Raw genomic sequence first — 16,911 nt, forward strand, 5'->3', positions numbered from 1 at the left:
CTATTATAATTAATTTATGCTTCAGAACAACTTTTATTCTTGGAAAAAGCATTTTTCAATTTAAGTAGGGATTGCAAATGGAAAAAGTTTACGTACACATCTATACATGTATAAATAATTCAGAAGCATAAAATTCAAGAATTCTATATGTTTGATAATTTTCCTAAACAGCATCAAATATACTTTACTAATGATTGCAATTAATTGATTTAAATTGAACAAACTATTTATAATATAAATTCAATTATAATTAGTGCCATATAATTTATTCTATTTTCAGAACAAGTGTATAGCTTGAATGTGTTTCATCTTGAAAATATTTTAACTGTGTCCATATATTCTTTTAAGTACACAGATTAAGTAACTGTCGTGGCTGGTTCGTGAGTGCTTTGAATAAATAGGCAAATAGAAAACTTAACAACAAATTTATTGCAGATTCGTTTGAGTTACTCTGCTCAGTAACTCCTTCTTCTCCAAGAGCAAACATTCGAATGACATCACTCTTTTAATTACACTTGCGCTAGTTGGCTAGCGCCATCTATGAACGTTTTTTTCCTAACGCTTCAAAATCCAATCACTACAGTAACATTATTTTTGTAGAAGCAATACAAAGACAACTTCTTAATACAATTTAACTTACATATCATTAAATAGGGCACTCCCTTATATAGTTTCAAAGCTGGCTTGGAATGTTTTAAATCAGGTTTCTTAAACTGTGGTTTGTAACAAGGTCTTGAATTTCTACTTATTGACCTTTCTACAAATACGATACAACATTTAGATTTTAATCATAGTAAATTGTATAATCATAGTATGTATAAAAATTTAGAATGATATACAACAGTTTAAAGTATTCATTAAATTTAATAAAAATGCCTAATACATAATAAGATTATATCAAAGACTGTTGGAGAAAAAAATATTTTAGAGATAATTTTTCTTATAGATATAACTTGAATTAACAAACTTATTTTTCTGTTTTTCACTTTAATACATTTATAGAGTATTAAGAGCAAGGCTAAAAATCTTTATGTAATACTGAGATCAAAGAAAATATTTTAAGAATGGAGGAGAAAAAAAATTAGCTTTTATGGAAATTGATGATTTTTCCCAGGACCAATGAATAGATGGGTTTGCAAATTAAATGCAAAATAATTTAAATAAATTTCGAAATAACTAAGTTTTTTTTTCTTAAGGCTTATAAATAATACTTTGAAGTCATGTGAAACATGACTACAAATAAATGTAAGTCAGTCATTTGGTTAAGGTGGACATTTCTGTTATAAAATTAATAATGCTGCTATAAAATTAATTTTATTGTTTACACATTACACGACCAATGCCAATGCTTAGTATGTTGCAAAATTATAATTACTACAGATGGAACAGAATAAAGTTGTTTTTTTTTTTTTCATAATATAGACAGTTACAGTTGAATAAGTAGTGTAAAAATAATAAATTGCAATTTTCTACAGATCTAGAGGCATAATATAAAAAAATCATTCTGAAAATTTGTATTGATGTAAATAGTTTGATTTTACTAAACACTTTTTGTAATTGTATGAAAAGAAATAAAACATTTTGAAACTTATGACTGAATATCCCATTCTTGCATCAAGAAACACAGTTAAATTTATAAAGAAATTCCATAGAAATTAAATTTTTATTTCATTCTAATTTTCTTAGACTTCCAAATTCAATATAAAGCAATTAAATTTGTAGAAATATTGTGAACAAGAATGATATTAGATTGCAATGCAATAAGCAGGCAATAGTAATTGGTTTTTGATCCCGAACTGAAAATAGACAAAAATGATAATTATATTACAAAATTTTATGAAATCCTAAGAATCTTCAGACAAATCTTTCTCAAAGGAGCCACAAAAAACTAAGTCAGCTATTATAACTTTTTTAAAATACATATATTTTTAAAAATATTACCTTGAAGGATAATGCCCTTTCAGTTTTTCAGATAAAACTAGTTCCAATATCTGAGATTAGAAACATTTTTTTTTTCTAACATAAATCGCCTAATTATTTATAAGGAGATTGAGAAAAATTATTATTATAACCTTCACATATAATTTTCAGTACTTGTATAGTAGCACATCTTATTGGTGAATGTTTGGCTTAACTGATGAACATGCTCACTAGATTAATATGACACTTTTGATAATTAATTGCTCGCATGTAATTAATTCACGAGTACCTAAATTTCATGGTCAAAAAATAATATTCAGAATAAAACAAACCTTTCAAGATAACATATTTATTTAAAAAATTAAATCATACAAGAATAAAATAATATAAACATAATAATAAGCTCTTTTTTTTAAATTTTTTTTGGGGATATAACATAGCAAATAAATCTTGCAACAAATACTTTAATGTCTATATATATATATATATATATATATATATATATATAAGGTTCCTTTTCCCTTTATTAGGAAAAGAATGTGTGTATACTATTTCATAGTAGCTATCAAAAAGCACATATGCTAGCATAAAATAATTAATAATAAAAAATGTTGTTCATGTGATAGCCATTAAATAGTTCTAACATCATTATCAGTCTTAAACAGCAAAGTTGACAAAAAAAAAAAAAAAAAAAAATCAAACCTTTTAATTTTTAAATTTGCTGTATATTTAGACAGCAGTGGTTTCACCACAAAAATATCAAATTATTTAGCTCTTTTAGTATTCACTCTCACTCCCAAACGTTTTCTTTTAACATTTAATGGCTTATTTTCTTTTAAAACCTTTTGAGCTGGCTTGTCTACATCATCTGTTTCCATTGCTTCATTTTCTAAAACTGGTTCATCATGAATAGAATTATTATTCACAGTATTATTTTGAACACAGCTGCTGGCAATGCTCATGTTACTTTTAGAATTATTGGCAACTTCATTATCAGGTCCATCATCTGCAGTATCTTCATTCATTATCTCATCATGATCAGAGCTTTCATCATTGACAGTTCCATTAACAGATGCAACCTCAGAATTTGCTTCCGTTTCTTGAGATTGTTCAGGCTGAGTTATTACAGCAGCATTGATACGGAAGTCTCTTGCAGTGCTTAGCTTCATATGATTCACTAAATTTCTCTTGTATTTTTTAGATAGAAGAATAAGATTTTTCTCAAAAGTCTCTACAGCGAAAACTAGAGGTGGAACAGTTCTAATTTCTCTCATCGCTTTTGCTGCCGCAATGTGGCTTTTGACTTTTTTCTTTTTGTCACCTTCTTCAGACATCATTTGGACATAAGTGATAAATCCATAGACATATGACGTGAGCTTAGTGTGGGTTAATTTTACTAGTTTCTCAAAATTTGAATGAAGCACAGCTGTTTTTGCTTTAGTATGGCATAATAAGTAATATTTTGTTAAAGCACACAAAATTCTATAAAATTTTGCAACTGTTTTGAAAATATTACTGCTTGTATTATCTGGAGGTATACTAGTTTGAACTATTTCATGAAACACCAAAACCATATCAGCGAGACATGCAGAAACTCCCTGTTCCATATTTTGTATGCTGGCATCACTGCTATTTGATGACATTAAAAATTCAGTTGGAAGGACTGCATTTGCTTTCATGTAATTCAGAACATATTCAGTTTCTTCCAGTATTTGATCTAAGTTTGAAATTAAGTAAGGCATCAAAACACGAGCAATTTCAGGTGTGATGATGTTATATTTAGGTGAGCCACTAACTCTTACATCAGGATCAATATCATCTAAATGGTAATGCAAATCAAAGGCTATTTCTTTAAGAAAAATCAAAATATGTGAATACTGATGCCCAAGAGTAAGGCATAAAGATACAAAAGATTTAGATACAGATGCATTCTGAAATACTTGCTGAGAACATAGCTGTCTTAACCACTTGTATACATCTTCACTAAAATCAGAAGGAAAAAGATCATATAATGTTTTGATAACTGATAAAAGAGGAACAATTTCTTTTAAATTAACATCATTTTCAGTATCTGATAATAATTTCATAATTGATTTCTGAATAGATTTTAAAACTATTTGAATAGCTTGAGATATTGTTGTTGATTCATCACCACATATTTTTATAACAAACTTGCTAGCATTCTTCCTGTGATATGTACTAATGAATACAAATAAAGCTGCTAAACCATCAGCAAAAAGTCCAGATATCCTTTCCCAATCCAGTGATGTAAAATCAGAACCAATACCATCAAGATAAGTTTTAAAATAGACCTGACCAAGGGTTAATATATCATTAAATGAGTCAGCCATTACTTTAGAAAAACCATCAAGAATACCATTTTCACTTAACTTTACTATTTTCTGATTGCATGACTTCACAATATGTATAACAAATGCTGAATAACTTCTAAACAAATTCAAACCCTCTTGATGCTTGAAAGTACCATCCAAAAACAGACCATGCATGAATTTTGAAAAGAATTTAAGAGTAACATGCATAGATGAGGCTATGTTCGTTTTTCCTTTTACTTGCTTTTTCTGTTTTTTATCATTGAGGGAATCAAGTATTTCTCTATATTTGCTGTACAATTTTAAAAGCAATTCACAATTCTCAGAATCATAATCCTTGTTCTGCAACAAACAATATTCCAATAGAGATTCATAAACATTTAGTATAAGATTGTTCTGTGATGTATTGGTAGGTATGTCGTCTACTTCCTTGTTAGTGAGGTGCAAATTCACAATATCAATTTCACACATTTTATTCATTAATTTTTGCAAGAAATCTTCAAGTATCTTTTGTGCACTGAGATCATATTCATCATCATCAACAACTTCTTCAGATTTTAATAATATAAGATAAATGCAAGAAATAAGGTGAGCAAGAGGCTCTTCTATAACAATATTACCTTTTATTTCTTGGAAACACAAATCGAAACGCAATGGTGCATCAGAGTTATTGTCATTATCATAAAATTTTTCAAACTGCCCCAAAAGCAATTCTAATACAATATCACGAAGAGAATTATTCTGAAGTGTGACATCGTATAAGCCTTCATACAGAAGTTGACGTACAGTTCCTTGTTGCATTAAAACTCTCTTAAGCAAACCCATTATTTCTAAGCACATAGTTTTAGAACTCAAATTTCCTGCACTTACATAAACATCAGCTTTCACTTGAGTGGATATCAGAGAAGCAGACGAGGCCTGACTGCTAACAGATGTTTGGCTCTGACTAAGGGAAACTTTGCCAATGAAATTGAGTTTTTTTAGAATCATCAAATAACCACTTACAGCTACTTTTCTAGCATCAATATCTCTGTGGAAAAGAGCTTTTCTTAAGACTAACATTAAAGTGTCTTTCAAGGGCATGCTTATTCTCAGTAAAGGAGCAAGTGCCTGCAATATGTCAACTGCATTTGCATGAGGTATGAAATGAATGTAATCTAAAATTTCCACTATCCTTGGAAGTACATCTAAAAGAAATAAAGGATCACTCTGTACAATTTGGGATAATATATCAATGTAATGCTTCACAGGTTTTTGAGATTTAGTGACAATTTGATTCAGAATTTGCTCAAGTATGTCTGATCGGACAATACGATGGTTTTTAAAAGTATCCCTCAGAATGTGGCTACCTAATAGACATCCCTCTTCTGACGATGACTTAGCAACATTTCCTCCAATAGATTTTGGACCAAATGCATCAATTATCATAAATCCAAATTTTACAAGACCTTGACAGACATGGTCCCATCCATATTTACTGCACCTTATAACATCTTTCACCAATTCCAAGATGTTAGGATTAAATGGAATCATTTCTCTCATCCACAGTGAAGTATCTTTTTTAGTCTTTAACTGATATGCAGTAGTCAAAGATTTCTTTAAGGTATCAAATATATCATCTCTGTTGGACTGGATTTGTGACAAAGATAATGAAGCTGCAAAAGGAAACGGTAAGAAAACAAATTCAGCCTTATGTCCAACTTTTTTCATCAAGGCAGAAAATTCCTTTCCAATTGTCTGATCATGCCTACAGCTCACAGATAACATAAGTATCACCGTCCCTTCAGTTTGTCGATATGTTATTTCATTCTCATTGCAAATTAAACTTTCACTGTCATCATCTGTTTGTTGCTGAAACTCACCATCTTGTTTGACAAAGTAAGAAATAATCCCTAATAAAATTTTTTGACGTTGCCCCTTTGATGATAATAATAACAACTGGTAGATATATGAAGGGAGTTCAATAAAGTCAATACTGGGTAAATACTTTAACAAACTGTCAATGATTAATTCGATTTCATCTTCAGTCAAATCAATATCTTTAAGTACAGATATTATTTCTACTATGCATGATATGTTAACATCATCAGAAATAACACACATGATGATGTCTTTTTTCAAATCAGCACCAGATTTATCTTCTCCTTTATAGACAATTGTGTCACGATGTGATAGACAAGATAAGACCTTAGAAAAAATTTCTAAAAATTTATTTCCAAAATTATTACTTTTTTTGGCATGATCCACGAAGAATTCGGCAATTTTCATCAAAGTGGACGTATGAAACATATCAATTCTCAGTAAAAGAATATTAATGATTTCTGAAGTCAAAGTAGCCGATAAATCTGGTATTTGTAAAATATTCAAAGAAAATTTAAAAGTTTCTCTGCAACGTTTTTCGGACTCATCATTGCCATCCATCGATCCTTGAAAAATAGCACGTATATAAGCAGAAACATCCTTGCTCCCACTTTTAGCTTTGTTTTGAATAGTCTGTAATAATTCTTGAAGAGGAATAGATTCAAGTACTTGAGCTAAATCCATATTTCTCTAGTAAATCTTCAGAGAAATGAGCTAAATATTTAAAGAAAAAAATTCAAATTACTTTTTCTATGATTGCAAAAAAAGTTAGATGCCGATAACGTTAAGATGCAATTTTCGCGCCAATATACTTGATTTGATTTGCTTTCAGTTTGTTTTTGTTTTCCTTAGTTTTACTTACAGATACAGTGACGGAACTTCAAAAATAAATTTCGCAATGCTTAGGAAGTTTGGCTTCCCATATTTTTTAAAAAATATGGGAAACTAACCGTCCCAAAATTGTATTTGAATAAAATTAATGGACATAAATCTCGATTTAGTTAAATTATCAATAAAAGTAAAAACTTAATTCACATGATTTTCCTGGATCGATAACAGTCAAAAGTCGTTGTATATAATACGTTTCATTCAGGTAAATTGGATAAAAGCATTAAGATAATACGCTTTAATTTTCCATGATAAATACAAGAAAAGGAATTTGTATATTTATTCCTTTTCCAACAAATCACAGGATGGGTAGATCTGAATTATTGTAATGTGCCTGTGATAACTTCGGAACTTTTTCTGGGGGTAATCTAGTGTTGCATTTAATAATCTCACTATTTATCAAAAACAAAGTGATATTAACAAAATAATTGATTCAAGATAGAAAGAGTCCACAAATTATTTTTTATGACTAGATGTAACTTTTTTTTCAAATCATTCAAATATTTATTTGACCTACTAGGAATAATTCGAGTCACTGAATAATGTGCCTAAAATAAAATTTGATTTTGAAAGTATCAAAGAATAAAAAAAGTTGATAGTAAAATGGATCCTAAATCAAAACTGAGCTTTGAAACATATAACTCAAATTATTACATAGAACTCGAATAATAACCTATCAAACATAAGAAAAATAAAAAAAATAAAAAAGAGAGAAGTATAATCTTTGAATCTTCATACTTTTCGTCAGTTTTTTGAAGAAACATATCCAATCCAGTAAGATAAATATATAGCAATTAGTATAAACTCACTAGACTTCCCAATATATAAATTTATATGAAGAAAAACCAGAGGCGACGGCAGAGATTTGCCGAAGGGGAGGCAAGACAAAGCCGACTGGGGGCAAGCACAATATCTCTTATTTGGCTTCAAAATAACTCATAATAATTAATTTTACATTTAATTAAAGAAAATTTTTTTTATTCAGATCCTGATCCTTTCTTTCATTGTTAAAACTTTACAAAGGAATTTGTAAAAAAAAAAGTTTCTTTTAATGATCATCAAAAAATTGTCAATATTTGAGTCTATTTCTTTATGAAACTGTTGAGGTTTAATTTCTCTGAGGTCTAAAATTAGAAATAATATGTTATATTCCTTTCTAGATTCCTGAATATAGATGGAAACACAGATTGCGCCAGAATGACCTGTCATGCTAAATGAACAAATGCGTGCTCTTATTTTATATCAGAAGCTATATATATAAAAAAAGTTCAAAGAAAAAGTTTTATAAAAGAAACTTTTCAGAAATCTAAAATAAAAAAAAAATATTCGATGTTTTCACCAAAAATTGATTTTTCAGCATAGTCACCCCTATCTAAAATATTTGTTAAATCAGGATTGCAGCAACGAGCAGGAATTCAGATGTGTTTTGAATCCGAGGATAATAAGAGAGAAACAAATTTCATTTAATACAACAAAAAATTTACTGCAGTTCTGACACGATCAATATAAAATGCGGAAAAGATATAATGATGTCGTTTCTTAAGAATACTGGAAAAAATATTTTGTAAATATATGTACAAACTTACTATTTTATGTAAGATATGAAAAATATTCTTATGAAGAATGGACTGCTAAAACATTAGATCCTCCAGGTATTTATTTTTAAAAATATATTTAGGCTTAAAAAACCAGTGAATTTTACTAAGAAACAATTAGATCTTGAATATGAATTCCCTTATCTTCATTTTTAGGCATGCGTTCTTATCGTTAATTACTTTTTTTATTTTAAAGTGAAATGCAAGCTAATATTCCTTTCAAAAAGTGAGTTTTATCCTCTCAATTGCATGCATTGGTTTTTCTTAACTCCTTCGTATACAATGAGGAGTCTGATTCGCTATGGAATTACTAAATTTTTTACTTTAAATCTGCAATTAAGGGAAAGTAGTAAGTAATTTAAAATGTAAAAATCACTTGAAAACGCATCATTACCTGAAATGCCCTTATATTATGCTAGGGATTAAAATAACAATAATTATCCCAAATAATACCTGCCTTTTAATAATTAAGTTAAGTAAATTCGTATGTCAAGGGATTAATGTGTTATATAGGAATATTCTATGAATAACAATTTCAATCATCCTTTTATCAAGACATCTTTATATAAACTCTATTTAAAATTTAGAAACATCTGAAATCATATAGTTTTTGCTGCGAATAGTAATTGAAAGAAGAAGAAAAAAATCGTTCCAAGATTACATAGTCATAATACTGAATGCAGAGTTTGAATAATTTAGGAAGTAATTTATTTAACAAATTTAGTGCATACTGGATTAAACTCTTTTAGTGTAGCTAAAAAGCTACCATGCCACAATTTTTTTTTTTTTTTTTTTTTTTTGTCGTCAGTTGTAGTCGGTAATACCTCTTTAGTGTAATGATTGTAGCTTGATAAATTAGATTGCGAAAGAAAACAGATATTTTACTGTAAATAAACTTAATTTGCAATTGTACAATTTACTTACTTCAGTAATTTATAATGAAGCCACATAATTTCGCTACAGAAAAGTCACTTTTTTTAGCATGCATATGCACAACCGTGTCAAAAAAAAAAAAGAAAAAAAGAGTTATATATAAAATTTAGTTTAACCATTAACTAGATTTTAGTCAAGCAATTCTCATAGTGAAATGAATAAAATAAATTTACCAATTCGTTATCGAGGAAGTAACAATTAGATGAATAAGACGACGATTAACTTTAGAATTTGAATTTGAATGATGAATTATGGAAAACAACTATATCGTGTATTCATTATAATAGAAAAGCTCCATTTCTCTAATAATTCCACTGGCAGGTAATCGAAGTGTTCGATGAAAATAATTTTTTTCCCATAATCTATGATAAAATATTAGCCGAAGGGAAAAAGATTAGTCGAAAAAAATGTGACGTCTTCACTTGCCAGCTTATTGATTATTCTACTAAATATAATATAAAGTATATTCTGAATGAACCTTATAACATTTAAATCGGATGACTGAGAATTTGGATTTAATATCGTCGACATCCGTCACATTGAAGTCTTAGTCGACCGATCAAAATGTTTTGGCAAAATGCGACATATCTTATGTCTTATTCACATGTCACCTTGTCGGTTATATACTGCCAAAAGTAGTAAAAATTAAAAACTTGATGCAGCATTTGAATCAAATGTCTGAAAATCTGCAGGTGTAGTCTTCGATATTCACACAGTTGGCCGCCTTAAAATTGTTGGCAGAATGCGATATCTTATTCAGTCGGATATATTACCAAAACTAGTGCAAATTATAAGTTAAATGAACAACATTTCAATCAATTGTCTGAAAATCAGCCTACTTAACGTCTTCGACACTCACCGCATTACGTTCATAGTCGGCCGATTAAAAATTACTAACAAAATGAGCCTATCACCTTGCCGATACCTTATTCACTTGTTATCTAGTCGGTTATATGTCAAAAGTAGTACAAATTATAAGCTGAATGAATGACATTTGAACCAGATGTCTGAAAATCTGCGAACTTAACATCTTCGACATCCATTGCAATCAGTTCTTAGTTGGTCTATCAAAAATTGTCCGCAAAATATGTCCTATTATTGACCTACCACTCTATCGATTATTTTGCCAAATATAGTCAAAACACTTTAATCGTTACTTGGATATTTCGACTGTTTATAATATATTAACTTCAAGGCAGTTTTTAAATAATCATATTCGATAATGCGCATCTCTCTACAACCATCCTGAAGTGGTAAACACTTTTACCGACGAAACTCTGAATCTCTCGCCGACGGGGGAGGGGGGCCAAGACGTTGCCGACAGGGGGGTAATTGCCCCCCTCCTACTATCACCACCTCTGAGAAAAACTCTATTGGTTTATTGGTAAAACCCTTAGCATTCCACAGGTTACGATACTGGTGCATTAGGCTGCATGAATTCTTTTTGACTTAAAACCCATATAATTCAATTTTTTTATTGAAATAGTGCTTTAATAATATAGCAATTACTAATTTTGATTTCTAATCAAAGTAATACCATTGCTTTTTAAGAAATTTAATCGGCAAATGTGGCAAGTCATGCATTATAAGCATTTACTTAAATTTTGAAAAACCAAGGAACGTGAAACTAGACTTAATCATTGGGTAAGAATTGATGCATTGGATGCCTTAATGCATTTTCACAGTTGGGTCAATTGACGCCAAAACAACTAGCGCCACAACATGAATTGTTGACCTAACCCATTCCATCAAACTATATCTTTCCGAATAAGCAGACGATAATTTCCAATGAAAAGTTCCATTGTAATGATTAAGTCTGACGAATAAACGGTACAAAGACATGGGTTATATTTGTCAAATGTTCTATTTACTGATGAGCAATTCCTCTAAATTTCACACCATCGGCTGTCGGAAATGACTAGGAATTCAAAATGAGTGCATGCTTACATTAAGTATTGTTAGATATCAACATTATAATTCAAATGCCGTTAATATGCACAATACCTAAGTAATCGATAGAATAACTATTTTTTTTTTGTGTGTGTGGAATCATCTACAAAATAAGAGCTTTTTGTGCCTACCATTGTACCTAATCATTATTTAATCGAAAATATCACCAATTTTTATATTTCGTATTTGCAAAATTAAATTTCTTTAGAGAATTTGTCATGATTTTATGTTTCAATAGTTATCAGTAATTTTACTTACAATTTGTTGATTATAAGAAAATACTTATAACTTCTTAAAATATACATGAAACGTATTTTCCGATTCATGATATCACTTATCCATAGATTTTATATGGACACAGATCTTAGTTTTATTTTAACGAATGTCTACTTAATAAAGTACAGATTATCTAGGTAATCTGCAAATTAAAAAGATATAAAGAGAAAGAAAAACAATTTCTCACTTTAATGGATCATCTCATTTTATAAGCAGATTACCTATGTAATATGCATATTTATCCATAGGCTTTCATATCAATAAATACTCATGCTATTTTGTGTATATACTTTCATGAGTATTCATTTTCAACAATCCAACAAAAAAACTTAACCATTTTTAAGAAGAAGAGGGAAAGTTAAAGATACGAAAATGTCGCAGAAGTGAACAAGTTTATATGCATTTTTGCAGTTTTGTAATACTCAAGTAACATAGCATGGGAAACTACTATAAAAAAATACTACTTCAATTTAATTTAAGATATCAATAAAAATTGCTTCAAAAGAAGGGAAAATGCTAAAAAATATGGAAGTAAATGCTATTTTGCGTATATACTTTCATGAGATTTATTTTCAACAATCCAACAAAACATTTAACCATTTTTAAGAAAAAGAAGGAAAGTTAAAGATACAAGAAGTTTCTACGAAAGTGTCGCAAAAGTAAACAAGTTTATATGCATTTTTGCAGTTTTGTAATATTCAAGTAATATAGCATACGAAACCACTCTAAATACTACTTCAACTTAATTTAAGAGGAACAATAAAAAGTGCTGCAAATGAAGAGGAAATGCTAAAAATGTGGAAGTAAAAGCAGGATATTATTGCATTTTGAGCTATCTTTGAAATATATTGAAGCCTCAAGTGTAGGTATGATGTTCATAAATTGATGTGAAAGAAAATATTTGCCTGCAATTATGCTCTATAGCTCCCATAGGTATATTTTCAATGTAGTTAATTTTTTAAAAATAAAATAAGTCAAAATAATTAACGTGTTTGTAGTGGTAACATTATAAGCCAGATAACAACTTCCGGAGAAGAGAGTACTCTTTTGTCTAGTGGTTATGTTACTCGGCTATGAACCCTAACGTTGCGAGTTCGAACCCCAACCCGCACATTGGTGACCCTGGTTCTGAATAGCCGCATCCTTCATTCAGCTGTCGTGGCTCCATCTACCGGCAGCAACCACTCACACACGCTAGCCGTCACCCGCCATAACACTTGGCGCGATAACAACGTTCGTCGCTCGCCATAACGCTTGGCGCGATAATCACGTTCGTCGCTAGCCATAACTGGCGCGATAAACTCACTGGTGGGGGACTATTGTAGTGGTAACATTATAAGCCAGATAACAACTTCCGGAGAAGAGAGTACTCTTTTGTCTAGTGGTTATGTTACTCGACTATGAACCCTAACGTTGCGAGTTCGAACCCCAACCCGCACAGTGTTGATTTAATTTTTCTTTTTTTATCTTAAAATGATATATCGTGAAATATACTAAATTTAAAACGCTATGTAAGAATATTTGATATCAAGTTGTCTACTTCTTTTCATTTTCTCGTATCTGAAAAGAAAGCATTGTTATCTTTAAAAAAACCAAACCTTACGCTTTTGATGAATCTCCAAATTTTAAACTACCGCGAATTCGAAAAACAAAGTTTTGAAATAATGTCTGTCTGTCTGTGAACACGATAACTAAAAAATATATATATACTTTGAGTTAGACAGTACATAATCTTCACAGTAAGATCATACTCGTATATTTGTATCAAATTTTGATCGGAATCCATTCACAGAAAGTCTGTCTGTTCGAGTTTAGGTGAAAGCGATAATTAAGAAAATTAAAAAAGATCGATTGGATAAATTTCGGTACGATTTAGGATCTAAAAATAGATATGTATCAAATTTTGAATAAAATCCGTTTTAATCCAGGTAGCACAGCCTGTAGTACAATATTGTACGATATTATATAATATTATTCAATATTAAACAATATTATGTAACGTTGCGAATATTGTTTTATATCATAAAATATTGAACAATATAAGTGTGCTACGAGGGAAGTCTCCACTTTTGCATTTTGTTCTTCTTCACGTTTTCATGCACGTGGGCCTGTATTTCCGCATGCATGCAAATGCGATAGCCCCACAACTCAATGACTAAAATTAATAAAATTTGATGAGATCTTGATACTAAAATTTTGGTTTCAAACAGTCGAAAAAATGCCCCCAAAATACATTTTTGATTTCTTTTACTATACTATGAATCTCTATAAACTCTCATGTTCGGGACTATGAAAATACATATTTGTGAATTCGTGGCTTTATGACTTTGCTCTCGATTCACAAATTTTTATGTCAGGAAGGGAATAACAACACTTTTATTTCGAGTTATGAGTTTATTCCTGTTAGTTCTTTTTATTTACCATTCGACGACCTCAATTCTCGTTTGGAGAAGTAACTAAGAATCATCTGTACAAGCATTTTTAATTAGAAGTGAATTACCATTCTGTTCTGCAAAATTAAAAAAAATCATTTATTTTTGTATAAATTATTGGGATTATTATTAAAAAGGTATTTTGAAAAAAATTCTGAAACTCCGTAAAGGAGCATTGTAATTAAATAACGATTTTCGAACGGATGAACATTTAAATATTATAATTGTATAAAAATTGTTTTCTTGATAATAATTTTTGAAGTAGTAATATTATATAAACTGATAGAACCCCAAATCTTTTCACTTCCATATGAAAACCAATAATGCGAAGAAGCGCCTGTGTTTTAAATAAATAAATAAACATTTTCCAAAACTTTCTCAAATACTCTCTAATAAAGATCCCCCTCCCGCATAAAACTGTGAACCTTGAGTAAAGTATTGGCCAACAAAAATTTCAAAATATTGACCTTTAAGTTAAAAAAAAAAAAAAAACAGCGGGAGTGGTTTCAAAAATTTCTCACATACCGCTTAATAAAAATATTCCCTCTCCTTCCCCATATAAAATTGTGTACCTTGCATAAGGCACTGGCGAACAATAGTTACAAAATATTGATCTTTGGAGTGAATTTAATATTTTTACTGAATGCAATCGTGTTATCTTTGGCGATAAATCCCTGAAATGCGAATTTGTATTTTGGATATTTTTTCCGGCCGCTTGAAAACAAAATTTGACATGGAACTATAGTTATTATCATAATATGGCACACCTAATTTTATTTATTTAGGTCATAGCATTTTTCAGTTATTACGTTTACATGTATGCTTATGTACAGACCGACAGACAGTCGGCTCCTTGGCGTATTTGGCTTCAAACTTGATACAGACCTAGCACTTTGTATAGTAATTCCGTGTACCATATTGTATCTTTCTAACTCTTTTACTTTTATAATTATCAAGTTAATTTGTACTTGAACAATCGAACCGACAGACTTCTAAATGAAGTTCGTTTAAAATTTGATAGAAATCTTACAAATTCGATGCCAAAGATCAAATGCCAAATATAAAATCAAATTCCAAATGTCATCCGTGCAACTGAAAAGGTTTTTGAGTTACTGTATTCACAGACAGGAAGGCATAACTCTAAAAATGCGTTTTTCAAACAAGGAAGGTCTGAAAACGTTCAGATTCGTCAAAGTTTCAATTTCGAATTTTTTGGCTACTATACTTTCTGTTTATGTACTTCGCATCCGAGAGAAAAAAAAAGTCATATAAAAAATTAAAAAATAAATAGATATAAAAATCCAAGAAGATAACGGCTAAACATTAATTATGTAACTGAAATTTTAAACCAGAGAGAGGAGAAATATTTCCTGGTTTACAACATTGATTGCCGGCGTCCTGGCGTAGGGGTAGCGCGTCTTCCCTGTGCTCTGGGCGTCCCGGTTCGGGCATGGTTACTCTTCAGTGTTCTATCTGTGAGTTGCGTGAATGTACCCCTCTCGTGTAAAATGGGGTTGTGCAAGCAATGTGACGCATGAAGTAGCTAAGTCGTACTCTTGGCCCTAGTTGGCGCTGTTGAAAAAACAAGAGACGCTCACTCTGCTTAAATCACTGACAGCGTGATAAATCACAATAACAAAAATATGTGAATTGATATATTCTATTTGAATATTTAATGTGGTTTGAGAAGGAGATCATTCTATTGAATATGAATGCTACATTTTCCAGCATTGAAGGCAAGACAACATTGATAAAATATTTAACGAATATTGATTCAGTTTATAGTGTTGAGGATTTTTTTTTTTTTTGGTAAAAATGCGTTTCGGCTGATTGGAATTTGTAATGAGAAAAGATGAAAAAATTCTCGATCTGCAAGAGAAGTGAATACTTCTTCTTAATGCTCTATTTTAGATAGTACATTTTTTTTTTCTGTAGTCTGCTGGGCAACGACAATCCTAATAAAAAACTGCTTACATTAAGATGGGTTTGAGGATTTCTCGAAAGATAAGTATTTTGCTAGACAATGATTTGCGAAGGTATCGTTGGTAAACTTCACAAGGATGAATTTAAAAAAAAGTAGCGGCAAATCATCGAGTAATTTTTAGAATACGAAAGCAATACTCTTTTTTAACATACATTATTAATATTCTCAAATGGAAATAAAAATAATCTCGAAGAAGAGCCCTTTACATTTAGCCAATATGAATATTTAAAAACTATGAAACAGTGAGAAAGTGAAATGATGGTCTTTAGACTGGATCAGGATGATTAGTCACACCCTAGGAGTACACATATATTGGACGATACTGCATAATATCAAACAATATTCATAATATTGAATAAATATTTAATAATATAATATCATATAGAATTGTACAATATGGGCAAAAGACTATGCTACAAGGGATTTTATCTTAAAAAATACGCCATTTATAAACAGTTTTTATGCACCTTAAGAGAAAAAAAAATTCAAATCAATCTTAATGTAATATCTTTGATAATAGAGCTATGTATTATGATAAAATTAACTAAGATGATCAAGAAAGTTCGATATCAGACCAATGTAAATATAATATACAACCAATTTTCTGTTGAATATATTTCACAAATTATTTAAAATATTTTCAAGTAAATTTCTTATTAAAAACCTACTAAGCGCTTTTATACCATAACTAAAATTATTTTATTACTTTACAGTTATTATATAAAGGAAAAACATTCATTAAT

At 29.9% G+C, this 16,911-nt stretch overlaps 1 protein-coding gene across 1 annotated transcript; it reads right to left on the reverse strand.

Annotated features, from left to right (window-relative positions):
• Positions 1-2,616: 2,616 nt before the first annotated feature.
• On the reverse strand, positions 2,617-6,926 carry LOC129965751 (Fanconi anemia group I protein-like). Its single transcript, XM_056079904.1, has one exon. It carries the CDS (start codon positions 6,792-6,794, stop codon positions 2,685-2,687), a length of 4,110 nt encoding a protein of 1,369 aa, XP_055935879.1. The 5' UTR covers positions 6,795-6,926; the 3' UTR covers positions 2,617-2,684.
• Positions 6,927-16,911: the final 9,985 nt, after the last annotated feature.

This window comes from Argiope bruennichi, chromosome 4 (assembly GCF_947563725.1).
Source record: "Argiope bruennichi chromosome 4, qqArgBrue1.1, whole genome shotgun sequence".
Taxonomy (NCBI): domain Eukaryota; kingdom Metazoa; phylum Arthropoda; class Arachnida; order Araneae; family Araneidae; genus Argiope; species Argiope bruennichi.